A 24,191-nucleotide genomic window follows, 5' to 3' on the forward strand; every position below is an offset into this window, starting at 1 on the left:
GGTAAGTGCTTTAAGGTCCTCCACTTTGTTGATGGACAGTTTGCTCTCACAGGGCTCAGTGGCTGCAAAACATTTGAAGTGTAAACTGCTGAATATCTGGTTAGTTTCAGATGTCATGCTGGTGCTCCGTGGCTCGTTGCGATGGCAGATGCGCATTGACGCTCAGGGGCCTGCAGCAAGCACGCCCAAGCAAATGCCTGTTCAGAAAACCGGAAGAGGTGACACATCACATCAGGTGATTCTGCCTGGCCGGCCGCTTCTCGGGCCTTTTGTCACAGATGTATTATAGCGTTATGTCAAATGTTAACACTCATCGGGAGTGACAGGCACCTGAAAGTGCTTGTGGCATACGGTGAAAACATTTAGCACTGTAGTGGGGCCAGATATCTCTCACATTGTTGCTCTATCATTTTCTGAGTGCTGTTTTCCCCTTCCAAAATCGGCTGGCAGGTCAGAGATTAGTATGTGGCCAACCTTCAGTTACTACAGCCCCGAGATGTGAACAGGTCTTTGGTGACATTTTTCATAGTGCAATAAGGGAGGCAATCAAAATGATAATATTTCCAGACAAAATGGCACAGCATGCATTTTAAAGGCTCTTGATGAGGCTCTCTGGTGCTTTTTTATATGCAGGCTGATTTTGTTGTAAGTTTACGGTACACAAAGATTCTGACATTTTTTTTTTTTGATACGCAGGTGGTGCAAAACACTAGATGCACTCTACATGTTATCCACTTGCTTGTTTGTTATTTTAACACTCTGTGATGGACATGTGAACCCATAAAATATATACTAGGAGCCATACTGAGGAGCAGCTATTTAAAACTGCTGCTGATTGTCCTGCATTTCTCTGACTATATCAAAAGTTATTTCATCAACAGTTGGCATTCTTTTCCCTCATTTTTGAATAGGTCATTATATTCCATTGTACCCAAGTTTATCTGACAACCTGACTTTATCCAGGGACATTGGGGAGTCCTTATGGGCCTTGCTCTTGGTGACTTTGCGTTAAAATATTAAGCATTAATGTACATCTGTTTTTTCTTCTTTTTTGCATTAAACCATATTTTGTGTAGTGCTTAGGAATACTAAAGCATAATTTATATTTCAGGAGTTTGACACCTTGACATCTTTGGCACCTCTGTTTTGAATTTCAGCATGCGGTTTGACATGTTTATATTAATAACATTGTGATCTCTGAAGGCCATGGCCCCAGGCTACTTGAGCAAGACTACTAAAGAACAGGATTTCAAAAGGAATACAAGAGCAGCCTGGGGACTCGTCAAATCAGCCCTGATACTTTTGCCTGATAAAAATCCATTACACCCAAACGTATCAGTGTGGAGAGCGGAGCGGGAGGGGAGGCGGTGGTGGTTAGCACTGTTTGTATGTCTCCCGCACGTCTGATCTTTTTGGGGGTTGATCGCTGATTAAGTATGCAATCAGAGTTCCGTGTGATACTGACAGTAGGGGTCTGTTTCTACCCCGAGCGCACAGTGGCTCAGACGTGTCACCCGCGTTTATTCCAATGACAAATCACTGGGTGTTTTTGTACTCGGTCACTTGGGGAGGCGTCCGCCACGGTGTGGAGGGGGGGAGGGAGGGAAGGGTGGTGTGTGTGTGTGTGTGTGTGTGTGTGTGTGGGGGGGGGGGGGGGGTCTCATGAGGAGGTCAGCGGTCCATTCCCAGGCTGGAGTCGTCCTGGACTGGTGGTGTTGTTCTGTAAGGTTTCATCATTCCTCCTGAGTCAGGTCCCGTCTGGTGGCTATACTACACAACACAGAGCATCTGCTCTTTCACTTCCCTCCAACAGGCCTGACCACTCGCCCTCTCACCAAGACCGGGGGGTTCAGGGGGGACTGGAGAGGCACGGTTCAGTGACAAGATGGACCTCTCAGCCACCACATGGAAATGTGTTATGTCTCTGTGTGATACTTTATTGCTTTTAAATGGACACAGCTGCTTTTGATAACTTCACAAGAAACATAGGGGATAGGACTGGTCACCGTGTATAAGACACTGATTGAGATGTTTTATGTCAGATGCATACAGTATAATATCAAAACAAGTGGTATAACTGGCAATTAAAAATTGATAAATCCAATGAATATTGAGTTAGTGTCAGACATTCATAGACAGAGGAGAATCTGATTATCACTTTTAGGAAAGGGAACCTTGTAGTCATTGATTTTGTTTAATTATATAATGTCTTTGGGCATGATCAATCTAAGCTGTCAGCAAACAGAAGTTCTCAGCATCTCAAATTGCTCTGCGTGTTTTGTTCAAGTAAGTGCTAGCAGTGCCAGAAATGTCAAGTAAAGGTCCCTGGAAATCAATAAGACAGCTCATTGTTGGCGTGTCAACTTCATGCGCAATCACACTATCAGAGGTTATTTTGAGTATTTTTTTTTTGTCCAAATGATGGCAAATGGACCTGTGGTTGGTCAAAGTATCCATCCCTGAAGAATGAAATGGATGACTCTTTTTCCATCCTCTTAAGCCAAAGTGGCTTTCACTGACTTCGCTCCAGACTTTGTTCCAGAAAGCCGTTGTATTATTTACACTTTACGAAGAAACTGACTGCTCTACCATTCTTTTATATTTGATAGCATACTCACAAAGGTCCTTCTCTGTTTTTTTCCCTGTGGTTAAAAAGAATCACCTTGCCCTTTCGCTCTCCCTCAGCCAACTAGAACCAAACCAGTGATGGCTTTCAGAGGTGTATGTGACCATTCAGAGCAGACCCTGCTCTTACACACCTCCTCCTCAACCAACTGCACATTGTAACACAGCTCAACTCACATTCTCTCTGTGTGTATGTTTGTAGGCATGTGTCTAAATTGCTATGATACTGTATATACCATTTCAGTATATGATGAAACCCCTCTCTCTCTGATCATCTTCAATCCTGATATCTAGCCATTACTGATGTGCATTCACAATTTTTTTTTAAAAAAAGATTTTAATTTCTAGAGTACATTAAAGATTACAATAGTAATATCCTTCAACTTTTTCAGGACAACAAGTGAAATTGTTTCAAGTATCAATGTATGTTCTGCTATACATTTTCCAATGTGCAGAAATGCGTAGAATGCTGGCTTGACCTTGCAGGTGACTCTCATGGTCACACTTTATATTTTAAGAAAATAGATTGGTTTAATTGAATTTTCAGCATCCTCCGCTCGGAATCACCAGAGTATAGATAATTTCCTTATCCACATCAATTAAAGACCCTCTGCTGGGCTTACCGAAGGTCTGTGGCCCCGCTGGCGCTTGGCGGGATATGCCAGAGTCTATTACACAAGCTTTGTTAAATGGGCCCTTGCTTTCTTGCTGCCAGAACTTGGAACTATCTGAAGAAAAAAAAAAAAAAATACAAAGACTAGTCTTGTATTTTATTTGTATTATTTTTTTTTAACAAAAACAATTTGACACAACATATGGAATGTAAATGGATTTCCCTGTACAGAGAATGCACAAAACAACTGTTTTGTCTGCTTGAGTGCTACAGGGAAGGATTGTGTGATTAGGGGTATCTATATAATGCATGACTGCATTCCTACAGAGCGACCACAGAGCAGGACTAGCCGCTCAGCGGGGCATCTGCTTTCATCCTATGGCTCTGTCAGTGGCCAGGTCCACTCACGGGTCATCTTTATTGGCTCACTTATTTTTGTTTAAGGATAAAAATCAATGTCCATGTTCTGTTCATTTATTCATTTTCTTGTCTGACTGTGGTCTTGCTGTTTTACTCTGCATGGTACATGTTTTTACAATCCTTAAAAATCATCAACAGAGTTATCTTTATCTGTGATTTTTTAGTTTTCAACTGTCATTTGGTCTATTGGAAACATACATTCCTAACTATTCAGTTTGAAAAAAAAAATACTTGTCTTTATTCACTTAAACACTCTTTATATATTATTTAGTAGTTATTTAGAGAATTTGTATATTTTTTTCTTTTTGTGGGGAGAATGGGATCCGGAGACTGGGATTTGATGTCCAATCCATAAACTGTTAACTATCCATCTGAAAAGCTGCTTCTGACAATCTCATAAAAGCTGTCAACAGAGATGCAACTTCAAATCGATGTTGTCAAAATATAGATAGTAATGGATAATGATATTGTCACATTTGTTTTTTATCTGCAACATTACTGCCTTCAATGTTTACAGCTCTAGTTTTAGTAAAACAACTTCTATCTTTTCTCTGTGACAGATTTACTGACATCTATCGCCTCTACAGGGGCTGCACAGGCCGCTCAGGTTATTTTCTCTCTTTGTTGGTGCTTGTATTCATCCACATTTAAGTGCCTCAACGAAGGCCCCATTCATCTGTGTGTTCGACACTCTCCCATGGCCTCTCCCCATTTCAGCATCAGAGAAAAACATGTCACGGTCACCTTTGACCTCGGCTGGCTCACATCCACTCTCCACCAGGAAGCCGAACACATGCCTGAACAATTAGCTTTCCAGCACTGAGATCAATTTGGCTGAAAGGGAAGAAAAAGGCCAAGTCACCCAAGTTCATAAAAGAGAAAACAAGCTGAGAAGACCAGGAGAAAAACAGGCTTTTTGAGTGACTACTGTAATGTCACTGAAATGAGAGTCACTTGTGTGTGTGTAAAACACCTCGGGGTCTGCTCTTTTAGTTTTTTTCCCTAAAATGTAAACTTGTTAAACTTAAGTGCTGCTCGAATCTGACAAACTTCCACTACAGTCTCATAATTCTCCAGCCTGTTTATTGATTTGTGTCATGCATGTGTAAGTGGTCAGCATGACTCCACTGCTTGAGTGACTCTCTTTTTCTGTGTGGTTCGGCTGGCATGTCTGAAATCCCTGTGGAGACACAATTAGCCGGTTGGTGGACTGACACACTCCTTTTAGTCTGGCCTGAAAACACCTTGCCAATTTTCCTCCAAGTACCCCAAAGTACCTGGTATCAAACAACAGCTGTGCAGTCTGCAGTTTGTGAAATTGTTGGCATCTCATCTCAGAGAGTGTGTCCCCTTCCAGAGATATTGACCATTTAAAACTATTCTATTCCTCTATCCTCTGTATTCATAATCATGATGCATTTTCCTGTGTGAGGTACTGAGAAAGACATTAAAAGCTGAGTTTGGTATGACAATTCTACATAGTGTATAAATCACTCTCCCAGAGAACTGTGAGAGGGTGTGATTGTTTAATGTATTTCACATGGAAATGAACAACAATGTGAAGTGTTTTCATAAGCACATTGTGAAATTTATGCACCGTTTTTCTTCCCTGCTCTTGTGTAGGCACCTATGAGAGCTTAAAAAAGACAATAGTTTGGTACCTGTCAGCATGCAGGCTCGAGCAATGATCCACTCACACACAGCCGTCACATGGTGAGAGCTCCGTACACCATACACAGCAATTCCCTATGCCTCTGTTCTGCTCGCTGGCCGCTTTGATCTTAGGACAGTGGTAGCAAGTTCCCAAGGTCAGAGAGAGTGAGTCCACCAGAGGAAAAATCACTGGGGACACGTTTCCTGCCTCTTATCTCCCCACGTTTCAGCGAGCAGAGCCTGCCAATTAGTGCCAATCAGGAGAATGCTGCGATGAGTCGCTGCTGGCCAGGTGGAAGGGCCTGGGACCACCTGGACCCAGGCTACATCTGCCTACCTTCCCCCCCTCTCCTCTTTACATCTGTCAGGTTCCAGCCCCCGTTTGAGCGGGCCTGTGGATCCCGGTGGCGTGTGCGCTCCAGAGCTTCTCGGCGCTGATGGTTTATTCATGATGAGCGACGCGGGCGGGATCGTGCCTCGGCCTCGTGGCTCACTGCAGGGCTCGAGAGCGAGACTTGACCGCGAGCTCGAACGCTGGAAGATCCAAGATCTTTCACAGAAAATTGTGCCTGATCTGCACGTTTAATAATGCATCGGTGGTTTTTTTGTTATGTTAAAAAGTTGGCTTTTAGCTGTGGCAGTGGGACACTAATGCCACCTGACAGTCTCTCCCTGCAGTCTCTCGTGTGACTTCAAGACGAGCACAAGGTGCCAGTGATTGACAAGGACAAAAAGAGGTGTAATCCCATTCATGTTTTTGAATTGTCAACCAGAGCAATGGGATTTGAAAACTAAGGGTGAGACCATGACTTTGAATGCCAGAGGTAAGGACTAAAACATGACAAGTGCTATTAGAATATCCAGGAAAGTCACTTAAAGTGTCAAGGTAAGAGATGCGCTTAGTAAGTAAAACAGTAAATTATTTATTACTTTGGGGGCTTTGTCCTGTTTCAAGGCCACATGTACTGGTCTTGTGCTTGTTTTCACAGAAGTTACTTTGTCATAAAATGTTGGTAACCAGAAAAATAATGCCAAACCTAACTCCCAATCTTTGACACATTAATACACTCCACCAATACAACATAGAGGAAAAAATGCTTAAGGCCTAAAAAAAAAACCCTTCACGCCTCTGTTTTATTTACAATGGCACAGAGATGATAGTATTCAAATGTTTGAGGACTTCTGAAGCGGCGACCTGAAGAGGTATGGACATCTGATGGATAATAGATTATGAGGAATACCAAGTGGGATATGGCAGGTAGGCGAGTCACAGAGAGCGGGTAACTTCTGAAACAGAGCACCAGGTGCCTCAGCGGTATCGTAGCTATCGCTCTACTTATCCAAACACAAAGTCTGGTACTCTGATGGGATCTGTGGCTGTTACACCAAAAGCATGACTTCTGAAGTCAGATTATGTTATCTTAACATGAGCCAGCATCGAGGTCGCATAGATCTCCATGCACACAGGGGCGGCAGGGCTTCTAGAACCTTCTGCTTACATGAAGGCCTCCACTGCTCGAGCCCTTGGCAACTCCCCCACACCTCCAGATGGGACCAATTTGCAGAAGGCGAGGTTATACCAGAGGCTTGGACCAAGGCCTTGGGTGAAATTATTTAAGGCTCCCTTGAATGCAGCAGCAGTGGAAATGTCCGACATCAATTAACCGAGGGGTGTGCAGCATGGGAGCGTGGCACTGCCCTCACTCCCACAATTCTGTGCGGGTGGCAGGAGGTGCCCAGGTGCACAATCCCCCTGCTCAGTCTCAGTGGTTGCCACACTAAACAAAAACACATTTCTCTCTCACCTGACCTCCTGGGTTCGAGTAGCATTGGATTATTGATGTCTGAGCAAGCTGTGTATCTTTATCTGACTCTTTTGGCCTACTCTTTTACAGAGTATAAAAATGTTGCAGTAAAATGCTAAAGTAACTAGTACAACCCTTTTATGGGCTAGTATCTTTAATAAAAATGAATGCATGGCAAAGTTCAATGAATGTGGTAAGAGAATGGAATACACACAGTGTCTGTAATATCCTTGCAATCCATTCTTGTTTTTCCTGTTCATACAGGTATTTTAGTAATTAGCCTATCGTTATTGTAAAATGAGTGATTCTTATCCATGAACTCTTTATAATAATAATAATAATAATAATAATGATAATATTATTATTGTTATTAATAATAAAACATAAGTATTATTAATATTATTATCATCATCATTATTATTATTATTATTATTATTCATAATAATAATAATAGGCTAATAACAATAACAATAACCCAAGGTAGTCATCAACGTCCACAAAGGCATATCACTAACATAATCATGTACAGACGCTGCAGGGCACTCCATGGAGACCCATGGTATATGTCCACATTCCACTCACCCCCACCCTCTTCAAAAAAAGTGAACTAGTATAAGGAAATAAGCACCTGTCATGTGCCAAGTGAAGTGTTAAGTGCACAAATTGTGGAGGCGCGGGTGATGTTTCCGTAGGGGTGACAGCTCGGGGTCCGGGTGCCATGTCAAGCCCTGGCAGTTCGTGTGGAGCCGTCCCCCGGCCCTGCTTTGGCTGAGGGGCACAGTGGCAACAATTATTTACTGGCTGTCTGCCTCATTTCCCCCAATGCATCCTGGCTCTGCAACCATGGGCCACGGGGGTCGATTTCCCTCCGTGTCATCACCGAGGGGATACAGTGGCAAAACAATCTCTACGAAACATTTAGATCGTTTATTCAGTGTCATCCCTTGACAAAATTGCCCGTGTTTGGGCCAGTCCTAAGCGCGTCGCCTTAGGTTCGCTTATGGACACAGGCCATTGAAGGTACTGAGCTCGGGCGTCACAGAGCTTTTACGTGGTCTAACACTAACATCATTTGAGGGTAAAAGCCCTGTTGTGTGTGAAAGTGAAAATGAATCTCAAATTGACCAGACTGGAGGGTGAATGACTGGGAACCATTTTGTGCTAGTTCCAGGCTGCAGCAGTTTTGCATCATAGAATGTGACAGCGGGTCCAAGTCAGTAGCAGCAAGCACTGTGTTGAACGCAACGTGAAGAAGACTGTGCACAGAATATGAGAAAAGGTCAGAATTCATTAATAATAGTGGTAATTTGTCCAACAATGTCATAGTGTAACATTAAGCCACGCTAAATATATTGACAAATTGAAAAAATGTTAACTCATATATTCTCCCCAGAATAGGCCGTTTCAAATTTCATTCCAACTGAGGCTTGTTGGCTCGGTCAGAATTCGTCCACATATAACGTGTTAAATTGGCAGCCTGCACCACCTAGTGGAGATGCATATGCATGGCACACTGAGAACGAGTTGATATTCAGTTCTCTTCTGGATAAATTAACCAATCAAAAAACAGTTTTACAATATAGGCCTATGACTCAGTGTGAATATTACCAAACAGATTATGTAGGCCTATATCTAAAAAAAAAGCCTATGTCAGTTATGGGGAATATTGTTCAATTTAATGTTAATTATAGGCCTAATAGTTGTGTTTCTTAAGGGATGACATGATCACGTTGTCATATTGCAGTAGTCACGTCCATCATGTACTAGACAACATAAACAAATTAGCTGAATAGCACATATTATTAATCCATAGTTTTCTGCATGTTTAGAAACTGTCTATACAGAAAACTGAGGAGATATTCATTCATTCATGATGTGCATGGTCTCAAAACAATGATTGGACAACTTTATATCTGTTGTTTATTATATCTGTTATTGCAGTGTAACATGATGATGTGAAATGACAATTACCTACAAACTGTCAGATGTAGTGGCCATGACAAGATATTCTAACATCGATCTACCACATAGACCTACACATATCTAACAAGTGTGCCTATGGTTTATGCAAGAGAAATGAACAAACTCCTGTGCGATATCACTTAAATATGGGAGCAGCGGTAGTGAGCAAGCTTAACCCCAAGTTGCAGGACAGTGGCCCTTGTAATTGACATGTGTGTGTTGCTTTTGGATAAAGGTATACATTAATAAAGTCAGTTAATACACTTAGGTAATACTTAAAAACAAACAAAAAAAATCATCATGCTTGAATATTCCTTTTCAACCAAGCTGCTGGACACTAATGTTAGCCAGTAGTTTGGTATATCCAGGCATTCACAGTGAGCTCAAATGCATTTCCCTTCAACTATCGCACCCCCACGGCATGCTTCAACACTTGACACCATGAGCCAAACCAATCTTTCTTAGCCTCATCTGACCAGACAATGCTCCCAATATTCATCAGAATTGGGAAAAGTTCAACATTGCAGTTTTGCACTAGGAAGGAAGTTGTTTTCCCCTCATGAATTCTTTTTGCGGTCAAAATGATTGAGTTTCAAACTGACTTGTGTGAGGACTGAAGCACTTCTCGCTCTTTCAGATCTGTTCCAAAGTGGTCCAGCATCATCGAGGAGAGGAGAACATTCTGGCTCTGACTCATGGTACTGTGGCTTGTTTTAGACCACATTTTTTGTGTGAAGTATCCAACAGATTAAAAACAAACAAACAAAAAAAAAAAATAGAAATCTTTGGCTATTCTTCTTTACCATGTGGATTTCTGAAATTGAAATGTATTTTATTATTCTTTTTTTTTTATCCATCTATCTATCTATCTATCTATCTATCTATCAAATAATCTTTATTTTGAGGCCTGTAGCCTATTTTAAATGTAGTATAGTTTGTATAGTACGGTGCTGCTCATAAAATGAAATATTATATTGATTGATTGTGAAATATGCTGAAAAGGCATACAATATTTAATCATTTTTCATTTTAATGATATTGAGCTATAGGATCAACTTAAGATATTGCTCAACCAAATTGAGTGATTTTATCGCCATCTGCAGGCCCATTGGTCAACTGAACCCAGACTGGAAAAGGTTTAATTTAAAATTTCACACCCTGCTGCTTTCAGTTTAAAACAGTGAGTTCACAAATATACAGGTCCTGAATTAAATATAATGAAAGTTAACATAAATAATTTGGCAACAAAATGAACAGTGGAGCAGTAGGCCTACAATAAAAGAAACAAAGCACAACACACACAGCATCAGCACCACTGCACAATAGGATACAATAGCCAGATAGTAGTCCAGTAGTAATTGCTCTCAGTAAAATAATCTAGTTCAAATGTATAAGAGTTCAATTCAACCAGAGGTGTCATTGGATTTTCACTATTTCATTTGTGAGTGATGATGAATTGGGATTGAATCCAATTAGCCTACTTTTCTGGACTTCTTTCAGAGATATCAGCTTTAGAGAGACAATATCCAAAAACAAGTTGAGAGACAGACTTGGGCTAAACACACATAAAGGATTCTCTTTAGGAAGTTGAAATCATATTTTTCCTGACTGAAAAACGACTATAGCAAAGATCCTTAAAGCTCCACTTTAACCCTCTCATTATTCATGTCTGTCAGTCAGTCAGTGCATAGGCACAACTAGGCACAATTATGGTTATAAAAAGAACCAAAAGGGTTGTAGGCCTAATCTCATTCCAAATGCAACGCACTGGGCCAATAGACATGTCAAATTCCTAAATCCAGAGGCAATTGCAGGGATGCAGGGATGCAACGGTACTTTCATTTGGTGCTGCTGCATTTGACAGGTATAGATAGATAGATAGATAGATAGATAGGCCTAGATAGATGTGCCTAGATAGATGGGCCCCATTTTAGAAATAAGCCTTTCTGTTTATAAAATATGTCTCATGGATAATAAGCTACAAGGGGCAAGTTTTTGAGCAATGGTGCTGAACAACCACATAACCGGTTCCATTTGTTTTGGTCGAAAATGCTAGGAATGATAATTTGCCTTTATTGATGATCAAAGCCCCCCCAACAAAAAAAAATAGCCATCTATGGGGAACGTCAGAACAACAATATTCTGGAACATTATCAGCAAAGAATCTTTGATTATCAGTAATATTGTTCAAAAAGTTGCCTTGTGAGCGTATTCAAATATTAGTCTAGCCTACGATAGCCCTAGGCTTACTGCTCGTGGGGACTAATTAAAAAATATTTTCATTGTGTTCATACCCCTTGGTTGCGCAAATCAGCGTGGAAACTTTTAGCAAAGTAGCGGAAGGTTAAAGTTGATACATGCGTATGACGTTTCACACCGGTTCCTCTTTCTCTCTCCGCTTCCTTCACAGAAGGTCCTTCGTCAAACCTCACCATGGCGAACGTAGCTGATACTAAATTATACGACATTCTTGGAGTATCGCCTACGGCAACAGAAAATGAATTGAAAAAGGCAAGAACATCTTTTTTATATTGTGATCTACAAATATTCAAAGGATGACGAAGAGGTATTGTTGAGAGAAGAGAAATTAGCCAGCTAACGTTAGCGATAAATGGCTAACGCTAACAAGTTAGCCAACCTGACGGCCTAGTTGTAGAAGTTCACATTTGCTGCCATTATGTAGCGATTGTTGATTGGCTAATTAGCTTTAGCAAAGTTCGCAGTAATTTTAAAGTTGGCTGTAACGTTTAGCTATATTGCTAATCTGAATGTATAGAAACAGGAAACGTTTCTGTTAGTGTTGGGCCTCGCGGATCAGAAATTATTAACGTGCTAGCCGTCCGGCTAACGTTAAAAGTAATCGCGTCATGTGGATTAAACGTTATTAACGTTCCAAGTTATGGTTAAGTAAAGGTAGTTGGTAGTTTTATGTGTCATTTTTTGACTAGACGAGTTACATATAATGTCCTAATGAAATGGTTTGCGGTCATGTCATAGTAATATTAACAGCCATGTCACCTATCCTTGGGTTAACTCAAGGATAGCTAACGTGAACTGTACGGTTAGCAAACGAATGTTGAGACTGATACATCATGGTGTATCTGCTAACGTCATGAGTGCTGTTATTCGCATTTGTTTTTTACCGTTAATGTTCTCCTTAACGTTGTCGTTAGCAGGGGGAATGCCGCATTTCAAGCATTAGTTAGCTAGGTTACGAGACCTGAACGTGCCTGGAACCATAAACATAATTGCGATGAGAGAAGGCTATCGGATAATGTTAGTCGTTAGCTATGTGCGTGCTGCTAATTTGTGCTGGAGAGGACCGCGTTAGCGCGGGTAGCTTGGAAAAAATGTGAATGCCCTACCCAAGCGAGTGGAAACAAGCTAGCGGCTGTAAATGCTAACATTAACTTGTTTACATTTTGCTAAGATACCGTGTTAGCTTCAGTAGTTAGCCATTGGGCATGCTTTTTCGAAAGCAACGACAATTGAGTTATACAACTAGCATTACATCAGCATTGCGTTAGCAAATTACAGCTTCATTCTAAACGTGTAGTCTGATATAATGTTCATGTTAACGTTAACGCTAGCTAGAATTCAGGTTAACGTTTGTTGGTTACAAAGCTATGCTATGTTAACTGGATGTCCTAATTACGCTAACGTTAACCCTGTCAATCTAATAACACCGGCGAGCCACTGGATTATCGTTATATCTGTGGTTAACAGAGTTGCCCTGTTCTCATTGTATTCCAGTTCAATGTATACGTTAACGTTATTTAATTTAGCCTTATTCGATGATTACCTTTAGGCATTTATGGTTGTTGAATGTCTAACCTGTTTCTTTTGTTAACATTTCCGAGAATAGGAAGCAGGAATTTTGCTAGCATAACCCTTGTACTTGTAATTTAACATATGTGTGATTCATGATGTTTAGCATGGACAGTGTGATAACGTCAATGTTTATCGGACCCAAAGTATCATCTCAGCGTCAGATAATATTAACTATGCAAGAGTGCTAATGTTGGTTGGCGAAGCAAGTTTGTGGAACAACTCGGTTCTTCCTGGTAAACGCAACAAGGCCTGTAGCCTGCTAGCTTGCTATTTTTCCTTTTTAATCTTTGTTTCCTCACTCACTGTAAATTAGCATGTTAACTGCCTGACTAACTTGTCCATTTACTTTCATAAACCAGTCTCACTTTTTTAATTGCAGAAATACAGCTGGTCATTAACGTTACATACAACGTTTTAGGCGAAATGTTAAGGCTAGTTAGCTGGCCTACCTTAATATGTTAAACATTACCTAATCATCATGCATCCTTTTTCAGGCATACCGGAAATTGGCGAAAGAATATCATCCTGACAAGAACCCCAACGCTGGAGACAAGGTAGGACATGTCAATTTAACCAGTTGAACATATACAGTATTGTTGTGTATTGAACAATAGCTGTAAACTGTTATTTATTCAATGTATATATTAAGTTGTAAATGCAGTGTACAACATTGTGAAGACTGTACTAAATATCAAGTTTAAAGCAGCAATTGTTTCTGATAAGTTAAGTATAGGAACATACAGAATACCTTTCAACTACTATCCAGTTGTTCATTGTGCTCTTGGTATTGTTAAAAGCTTGTCAATATGGTGTGGAAAGTTGGACTTACTGTGAGCTTTTCATACATTATTGTGGGGTATTCATCCTGGAACACAACACTGCATAGTGCACATCCTGAATGGCTAGCAGGAACAACAGATGTGTTTATCTGTCTTAAACAATACATCAGAATCTATTTGCAGCCAACATTAGTTGTTGTGTATAGCAGTATTTTTCTCCAACCAAGAAATTATGAATTTTGTTAAGCTATTTGTATTTGCCTGGCTCTGAATTCAAATCCACTTTCTGTTTTGTAATTTCAGTTCAAGGAGATCAGCTTTGCCTATGAAGTGTTGACTAACCCCGAGAAGAAGGAGCTGTATGACCGTTATGGGGAGCAAGGCCTACGGGAAGGGGGTGGGGGAGGCGGCGGCATGGACGATATCTTCTCCCACATTTTTGGAGGAGGCCTTTTTGGGTTCATGGGTGGCCAGGGTCGTCGTAACGGAGGCCGGAGGAGAGGAGAGGATATGGTGCACCCTCTTAAGTGAGTAGATAACAACTGTCCCTTTGGTGCTCCCCAACCCCTCTTTTGTATAGTATCTATATATTTATTTATTTATTTTTTAACATTTATTTCTGGACGCTTGAGCACAATGAATTTCATTACTTATAAATTATTTTTTATGAGTACATGACCATGAACTTGAACTTGAACTATGTTATATTGACATTTTACTTTGTGGCCATCTCAACATGAAATATAGTTCATGTCATGAGACCTGTATTCAAAATTTGGAAATATCTTTAGAAGTGAAGTTCAGATATTTATACTAGAGTTCCTCTTAGGAGATGACAAAATAAATTTTTGGCTTGACGCAGTTTTGGTTTAATGAAGCGTCTCATAAAATGAATCTCTCATTACAGGGTGTCCCTTGAAGACCTCTACAATGGGAAAACAACCAAACTACAGTTGAGCAAGAATGTCTTGTGTGCAACTTGCCATGGGTAAGTATACTTGCAATAGCCTCTTATGTGTAAACCTTTTTTCTCTCGCTTCCAGTGATTCCCTTGAATGTTAGGAAATGGGCTTATGGAAAAATGCTAGCCAGAGTTGAAATGCCTGAACAGGTTTCTATAAAACCAAGTCTTAGTATCTAGATATTCAGGATTGTAGGGAAAATATTCACAAGTGATTTTCCAATCTCTTCAGAATTTGCGTCTTCGCCTTTGACCTGGACGACGCGTTGTTAGTACTCACATTGCACACATACAGTCCTCATGCTAGGGAGTTATTTTACAGTCAGTGATTCAATATCTAACATATGTACCATTAGCAGGTCCATGGGTAATTGGCCACCACTTTGTTGGCCACCACCGTGTTTGACTGTGGCATTATGGAGTGTTGCATTGTTACATGTTTGTATACTTACCTGAATCTGTATTGTGAATGAACGCAGGGTCAGTGTTTGGTTGGGCTTGTATCTTAAGTCCTTTTCAAACCAATCCTAACAAGGAATGCAATAGAGATTTAAAATTCAGTAGCCCATTTGTAATCCTCTGGCAAAGGCTTTAGTTGGCGATATAGGCTGTGTGTAGTTGTTCCTGTTCCATGTTAATGGCTAAATGTCAAATGACTGAACTTGAAAGGAAAATGAATTTAAAGGCACTTTCAAAATCATTTTGACACGATTGATCATAATATGACTAATTGCATTTCTGCCATTTTCTGAGCGGTCCTGTGGGTGATTACTGACCTACCTAACATTCTAGTTTTGGGTAGGGAACTGCCATGTTTGAAATTGACCGCAGCCATCTTTATGTTACTGGAGTTTCATGGCCGCTCGTTTCCCTGATGTTACAGAAGGACACATAAGGCACAACAGTATGTTGTTGATTTGATATTCTCTTAGAGGAAACGAAGTTGTCTGGGAACGCGCTTTACCTACTCTTTTTATAGGCGCAAATTTGTCTCATTGGTTGGGATAACATTTTGAGGATGGTGGTAGAAGTTTGCCCTGCTTCTCGGTTCTAGGCTATAATGTGGTGTTTATATGTGATAATGCAAGTCAATACTCAGTAAGGATTCACTTTAGGATACAGAAATAAAACTAGTGCTGGAGGTGGAAACCATGGAACGCTAGCCTGGGTATTCCCATTCTGCTTTGCGCACAATTTCATTCACGCTGCTAAGGCAGCCTGGAAACCACAGCCCTAATTTTCTTCTCAGATAGGGGACCAGTCGCAGAACTGGGGGGGACGGCAAGACGATGACTATATCTAAGCTACACAACGAAGCTTGTATTTCGGTTAAGAATCAAACCAGCTTTTGTTCAAATCTACACGCCTATCACTACTAAAAAATGTAAGGCTCACTTATCAAATGTTATTTTGAAGTATTAAAACGCTTTGCAAATGTCATCTGGTGTATGCGAATTTATGACTGGCTAGCCTATGAGCTATGCACAGACGAATTTGATATAGATATCCGTGGTGCCCAATAAACTGATGAGATGTGCTGGTGTTAGCCAGGCTACTGGAATACCATGTTAAAAAAAAAAAAAAAAAAATGTTGGCGGCCAATAGACTTGCCAATTGACCAGAAGCTAATCCTCCAAATTCTGACCCCCTGGTTTTAACTGACTGCTTGAGATCAAAATTGCTGGTCTTCAAATCATTTGGAATTTGTCGGAGTCTGCATGATGGTGCTGTGCAAATATTGGAAAAGCTTATAGTGGTCACTGGTCAGTATCATTCGTGTTTGCCCATTTACTTTAGTCTTCAGTCGTAATGCACATCTGCTCTGTGCTCCCAGGAGCCGTCTCATTGGCTAGACATCTAACTTCATCTACTGTGATTTAATATGCAGAATTTTTTTTAGATATACCAGCGCAGGCAGAAACTCATGAGTTTATCAGCTCAGTGTCATTTTTGAGATGCAAAGAGGCTAAATTGACCCATCAATGCAAATGAGAGGCTTGACCAACTTGTTTATTACGATATCATGATGTTCACACTCTACTCAATAATGCTTAGACTACCAGCACCTCTATAGAACACTTGTCCTTTTTTCTTTCCTGTCCGCCCTGTTTCTCTGGAAGTTAATGGCGGTTAGTCCCAGAAGCAGTATTTATTTTAATGACAATAGTTCTGATGCAAGATGACAGCCTAGTATATGTTAATAAGCCAGTCTGTGTCACTTCTGTGGTGACGAGTGCAGTTAAGTAAACCGGTTTTGTCAGATTTTTTTTCTAAGTGCATGAACTCTAGCACTGGATTTCCTCCATCTCTCCACCCATCACCTCTGTGTTCATTGCTCTCTTGCACTGACTGTTTTGTTGACGTGTGGCTGACCTCCTGTGTCTGCCTGCAGCCAGGGCGGCAAGACCGGCGCGGTCCAGAAGTGTACTGCCTGCAGGGGGCGAGGCATGCGCATCATGATCAGACAGCTGGCTCCTGGGATGGTCCAACAGATGCAGTCCGTCTGCACTGACTGTAACGGCGAAGGTAAGCCACTGTGTGTCTCTATGAGAAATGGCCTTGTACCCCTCATTGTTTTGTGTACAGAGTGATTACGAGCTTATGAGTTGAATATGAAGGCAGTGATGGTACTAAGTGGTTCGATGGCCTGTTTGTTTGAAGGTGAGGTGATCAGTGAGAAGGACCGCTGTAAAAAATGTGAAGGCAAGAAGGTGGTGAAGGAGGTGAAGATCCTGGAGGTCCATGTGGACAAAGGCATGAAGCACGGGCAGAAGATCACCTTCGGAGGAGAGGCAGACCAGGCACCTGGAGTGGAGCCGGGAGACATCGTTCTCGTCCTGCAGGAGAAAGAACACGAGGTAATCATTCAATGTTTTTGAGAATCCTCAGTGGTAAATCAATTAATCTGATTGATTGTTGTGTGTTTTTTTTTTTTTTTTTTTTAAATCCCCAGGATTAGGGGAGGGTTTTTTTGTTATGCATCGTTATACCTGTAGCTATTGGTTTATATTGTTACCTTGTCTTATCATATTAACACAGTTGAGTTTTCGATCACCTGTTTGCCATCTCCATAATGAATCCTGCGATAAGGCCTTAAACGTTTAAGCAAAGATCCTTAAATATTTACAAGATAGAGCAACGTAATGCATCTCTATGGAAGCAAAATTCGAACAGTTCCGGTCTGCTTAAAGAGGCGTGTTACAAAGACGTCATAGTGGGATATCGATCTCTGTCAGATTGGCAAGCAGTTCAGTTCGAATGTTAGCAGGTCTGCTTAAAGGGGGATTTAGCCCCCCTCCCCCTTGTAAAGACAGAACGCGGAAATGATCGAACGTTTGCGCCTCTCGCTCCGCTTTAACCCTCTCTGGTTTAAGGGCCAGTGCAGCAGCTTGCCATGACTGTGTGTCATGAGCACCCTGCAGGGCACTCCAGCCCTGTGCTGTGCGCTGATTCCCTCTCCGTGTGGCCACCATCTGGCCACTCTCAACCAGACCACTGAGTCCACAGCGCTGCCCGCTCCACTGTGTCAGCTCCAGGACCAGACTCCCCCTTGAGATGAGTTGACGGCCCCTCAGAATAGCCAGGCTAACAGACACATGCCGATGACACCAAGCCTTACTGCCTGCTGTCAGCGTGACTCCTAGTGGTGGATGGGGCACTGACTGAACAGTAGATAGTGTAGACTTCAATGATGTTTCTTAAACACTAATCCTCCCACGTATTACTTACTTACTACCTCAATTGCTTAATTACTTTTATTTTTCTATTGAACGTTTTGTCTGTACATGCATGTAAGGAAATTGTTCGCATTTATTTACCTAATGTATTCTCATTTCAGACCTACAAGAGAGACGGCAGCGACATACACATGGTTCACAAGATTGGTTTAGTTGAAGCACTTTGCGGATTCCAGTTTACACTGAAACATCTAGATGCCAGACAGATTGTGGTGAAGTACCCTGCTGGAAAAGTTATTGAGCCAGGTGAGAGGAGCTCAGCAATCATGCCTTTTACAACCGTTCTCCAAAGTGGTCTAAAAGTGTTCTAGCATTGTGTGTCTTTATTAGCCCTTTTCACGTGATGTCAGACGACGCGTTGCTGGGTATCCTCCGGCATGTCCAGCCGCCAAATACTACAGAAGAAGAAGAAGTATTCATGGGTTTCATCAGGTCCCTTTCCACAGGTGTATACAATCAAGCACCTTGATTATCAATGCAGACTGCATGGTGCTTGATTAATACACCTGTGTAAAGGGACCTGATGAAACCCATGAATACTTCTTCTTCTTCTGTAGTATTTGGCGGCTGGACATGCCGGAGGATACCCAGCAACGCTTCGCCTGACATCACGTGAAAAGGGCTAATTGTGGACTATTTAGTTTCTGATGATGGTGGACTGTTCTAACATGCTGTGGTGGTGAATGGGTGTGGTGATGGTGGCGTGTTGGGTTCTGCGCAGGCTCCATCAGGGTGGTGAGGGGAGAGGGCATGCCACAGTACCGCAACCCCTTTGAGAAGGGAGATCTCTACATCAAGTTCGATGTGCAGTTCCCCGAGAACAACTGGATCAGCCCAGAGAAGCTGACGGTGAGTGACGGCTGACTGAGGCGTGAGCCCTCTAGTGCTGGATGGACACTTATTGGCAGTGGGTGTCACTAAAACTGTGGAAATGTGTCTGATTATTTGGATTAGTTGTAAACCACAATGAACCAGCTTCAGTTTTGAGGGAAAACAATTGGATTAAAGCAATTAGATTGAAATGTTGTTAGGAAAATCTTCATTAAAATCACAGTAATGAGTAAGTCCACCGTGTTTATTTCAGTCATATATTCTTGGTTAGAAAAGACTATTGTTTTCGGTCAACTGCCAAGGCGTTTTAGGTGCTCACTGGAACACACTGCTTTTTGGCTGGTGCAGCTGACATTTTAGCTATGCTTGTATGGGTCTTAATGAAGTTGTCCCACCTCCAAGCCCTCAGGATTGGTTCAGTACCCTAATGAGGTCATCAAAGACTAGTTTGAATTTGCATTCTAAGGCTGTGATTGGTTGACTGTAGATCTAAAGCAGAAATTACATATGACAATTGACATTGACTGCTTATTTTGCTAATGATCTGTCTTGTTAAACATAGCTAACATTATATAGACTTGTTCACATTACTCTTAACACTGAAGGGCCTTAAACCGAGCATCCCACGAATAGCTAAATTCCATAGCTACAGATCTACTGTTTACTGCATATGACTTGTCCGAGAGAAATGCAGCTGGTCCATGCCTCCTCAGTTTCCCTCGTCGGATAAGGTATAGCTGAACAGGTTATTGGCTGATCTCCAGCTGGGTGGTGCACGTACACACTGACCTGCACAGTTGGTTGGCCTAGTTAATTATGAATGATATGATTGTGTAGCTCTGCATGCTTTGCAGATTGGGATTCCAGTGAGAGAATTCTCCAAAGTTCACTTAGCGGTCCAGTATTGAAACATGAAACTCATGAAGTTCTATGGAGTCCCTGTCAATATAATATTATAACCCTACTCTTTGTAATGGACAGGTTTAAAATGGTCATGTTTAAACATTTCTATTGGCTAAATGGTTTATGTTTTCCTTTGTGCATTGAATGATACAGGAGCTGGAGGATCTGCTCCCTACCAGAGCTGACCCGCCGGTCATCTCGGCCGATGCCGAGGAGGTCGACCTACAGGACTACGACAACAGCCAGAGCTCGTCTGGCGGCCACCGCCGCGAAGCCTATAACGACAGCTCCGACGAGGAGGGCGGCCATCACGGCCCCGGTGTCCAGTGTGCCCACCAGTAGGACTGCCCATCCCGGCACAACTCGGGGCCCAGCTTGGCACCAGGAGCGGGGAAGATGGGGAAGCAATGTACCAGTTGCACAACAAATTGAAAGGGCGTGGTTCTGATCTGATCAGGGGTTTGCCTTAAACACGAAATGACGCATCCTTCTGCCCCCCCCTTACCTTCCCCACTCAAACACCCACCTGTAGTAAACGCACAGCCCAAATATCCCCTGTCCCTATGCCCCCCCATCTCACATCGTTCCCACATGTACTCAGCACATCTAGAGGCAACCCCCCCCCCAAACACACACAAAGGATACAAAGGTCATTTCTCTCTGGCGTGGCGTGTTACTCTCATCCTTTGTTGTCATAGTATTTACGCAAGTTCATTTAAACTAACCACAAATGCAGTTTCGTGCTGGGACATTTTTTGACCTCTCCAGAGATTCTGTGGCTAACGAGAGAAACCCAGAAGAAAAAAAAAGAGTAAAGACGTCCTTCAAAAACATCATGGGACTCACACCATCACATTTTTAGGTTTGTTTGTATGTATCTGTGCTTGATTTTTACCACTTTATTTTCTTTGTAGATTTTTACTTTTCTTTTTTTTTTTTCTTTCTATTTTATTTTAAAAGATTGGAACCGAAGACAATGTGTATAAAATTGAAGTGATTGTCATTAAGCTTTGTATCAGCTGCTGTCATGCAGAGCAATGTGATTTATAAACTAGAAATAAAATTCAGTCGCCTGTATCCGTCTTCAACCCAGGTGCATGTGAAGCGCTTCAGTCCAGTCCAGTCCAGTCCAGTCCCTTCAGTGATTTAACATCCGTTCAAGCCGGCGACACGAGACAAATATGTAGGCGGAGAGACAAAACGGCAAACAGCTGTAGTTATATGACTTCTGTGAAAAAAGTTTATCAAGTTGAATAAAATGTTCTTCAAATCTCTTAAGTAATGCCACCTTTTTTAATATGTGACCACTGTAGGTGGACAAGATGAGCTCTGGAAAAAAAAACAAAAAAACAAGATTTCAGAGCTTTTGCAATTATGATTACATTTATGTGTCTGACTGGTAGGTTGATGTTCATTACGGTGTTGCAGACGTCACCCTGAATGTCTTTTTGATGCCCTTTATAACAGATCCCATATTTTTTCTAAAGACTCATATCTTAGCTTTATTTTATCTTGGCCCAATATTATCCTACTTGAAATGTCAGTCCTCCCATAGTGTCAATTGCACAGACTGTATCCAGCAAGATGGATTCTCTGAGGTCAGTCAACATCTAGTTCACAATCTCTTCCACTAGATGGCACTGTATCTTAATGTCTACACAAGATCCCAGATAGGAATCATCATTCAATACTAAGACCGTGCAAATAGGAACTTTAAATTGATCATGGAAAGGAATGGTTATGTGGTTGTTGTTGTGTATATCATCTTTCATAAATGTCTCATCTTTAACATTATGGATTAGTAAGAGCTCATTTAATATCATATGTCTAATATCATACTATTAGTTGGCAACCACAATGACCTCATACTGGTATGTAAGAGACTGTTTGAGCCCTTCACAACAGGAGATCTTCAGGTAGATACCTAATTGTGTTTTTTCCTCTGGTTCCCCAGAGGAATTGCATCAGGTTTATATAGAACAACAGACTAATTAGTCAAATGTATTTATAGCGCATTTCCATACACAGAGGTCATTCAATGTGTGTTAAATAAACAAAAGCGGACAGTAGAAGGGCAGTAGACAGAATAGTTTTAAAAGTAAAGAATAAAAAAGAAAACATAAAACACACAAGGTACATAAGGGCAATAGTTTACAAAAAGTAATAATTAAAAGACAGAAAACAAAACAATATACTGGAACACTGCCAACAACTTAAAGGTACACTATTACAAGTTTGTTTACCGTAAAACAGGCTTCCTAAAGGTGAAATTTTGCATAGTGTACCTCTAACCTGTGTGCTTTATAGTGTCCTAGTCAGCCAACAACTTAACTCCGTGATGATGACCCTAGTCCTAGATTAATTAGATTAATCCTAGATTAATTCAATATAAAGTAATGACGAATATATATATATATATAATGAATATATTATACACAAGATAAAATAAATACATTTCATAGTAACTCCTCAGATAGATGTTTAAAGTGTAGCACACAAAGCGACTCCCTCACCCATGCCTTTTGGTATTGTAGGACAATTTGAGAAATCTGGGATAAAATTGGGATGTGGATATCAAGAGTCTGCAATCGTGAGTTTGTGCTTACACCAAAGATATGTCTCTTTCAAGATATTGAAAATATGAGATACCCAATGGGGTGGCAAATCATTTTCTCCTCACTGGTTTATAAAAAAAAATATTTTGCAAAATTGGAAAAATAAAGAAGCACCATCCTTCGAAAACTGGAAAAGATTAATGAAATAAATATGACTTAAATATCGAGAGAACAATGTCAGAAGACAGCAATAAAGAACTATTTGATAATGTATGGACTAATTTCATGAAGCTTTATAGAGAGTGGAGCCGTGGGATCGACCAGCTATCAAGGAAAGGCATTAACATATGTGATGACCAATGAGTGTGTGTGTGTGTGTGTGTTGGGGGGAGGGTGTAGGAATGGATGGGTGAGTTGCATGTTTGGAAACGTGTGGAAATACATGTGGAAGCATGTGTGGAAATATGTGGAAGCATGTGTGGAAGTTTGTGTGGAAGCATGGAAGTATGTGGAAGTGTGTATGGAAGCATGAGTGGAAGCATGTATGGAAGCATGAGTGGAAGCATGTGTGGAAATATATGTGAAAGTATGTGTGGAAATACATGTGGGCAGTGTGGGTGCACATGTGAGAGGAATGTGTGTGTGAATAGGGTGTGCGTGCATGAAGGGTGTACTGTATGTATGTGTGACAACAGTAATAGTATGAATGAAGGGGGAAAAAACAACCTCCATCATCAATGTTGTATGTACAATGTTCAAAGTTGATGGCTTTGTCTAAATGTACAAAGTATATGATGTAAAGCTACATAAAGTCATGATATGTCCATATGCTTTGTGAGTTTGTGTGTAAAAATAATAATAATAATAATAATTTTAAAAAAGATGATCCTAGTCAAACACCCAGTGAACAGCAACACTATATGGAGATTCTTGAAGTAGCCCCGAACTGTAATGTAATGAGGATCTTACCACAAGCTACAGAATTTCTGACTATGCCAAATAGTTCAGGCAGGGACTCAATACATGTTAGGTGTCAGACAATCACAAAGCAGCACAACATCACACCCAGGATGACGTGATGCACATAGCCTGTAGGTCAGAATCAATTAGAGTTTTAGCTGAAAGATGTTAAAAATGTGTAACTCGATGATAATCCTAGTCAAACACCAAGTAGCAGTCTTAGTGGAGATTCTGGAAGTAGTCTATTTGTGCACCCGCACGTTTCCTTTCAGGACCAAAATGGCCGACCGATAGGGCCCAGTAGTCCCAATGGAGTAGTTAAACTAGTCTAGAGCTTCCAAGAGGCCCGGTAGACCTGTAACACCCAAGCAGAGTAGTTAAACTAGTCTAGAGCTTCCAAGAGGCCCGGTAGACCTGTAACACCCAAGCAGAGTAGTTAAACTAGTCTAGAGCTTCCAAGAGGCCCGGTAGAGCCGTAACACACAAGATCATTACACCCTCTATGCCGTTCTGTCTATTCTTTGTAGAATGACAAGGCAACTACTTCACAGATCCC

The 24,191-nt window shown here is 41.2% G+C and overlaps 1 protein-coding gene across 1 annotated transcript; it reads left to right on the forward strand.

Annotated features, from left to right (window-relative positions):
* The first annotated feature begins 11,434 nt into the window (after positions 1 to 11,434).
* Positions 11,435 to 21,197, forward strand: dnaja2a (DnaJ heat shock protein family (Hsp40) member A2a). Its single transcript, XM_062548648.1, has 9 exons — positions 11,435 to 11,589; positions 13,404 to 13,463; positions 13,992 to 14,215; positions 14,596 to 14,676; positions 17,042 to 17,175; positions 17,311 to 17,507; positions 18,488 to 18,632; positions 19,108 to 19,235; positions 20,274 to 21,197. Exons 1-9 carry the CDS (start codon positions 11,512 to 11,514, stop codon positions 20,460 to 20,462), a joined length of 1,236 nt encoding a protein of 411 aa, XP_062404632.1. The 5' UTR covers positions 11,435 to 11,511; the 3' UTR covers positions 20,463 to 21,197.
* Positions 21,198 to 24,191: the final 2,994 nt, after the last annotated feature.

This window comes from Sardina pilchardus, chromosome 11, assembly GCF_963854185.1.
Source record: "Sardina pilchardus chromosome 11, fSarPil1.1, whole genome shotgun sequence".
NCBI classification, from domain to species: Eukaryota; Metazoa; Chordata; class Actinopteri; order Clupeiformes; family Clupeidae; genus Sardina; species Sardina pilchardus.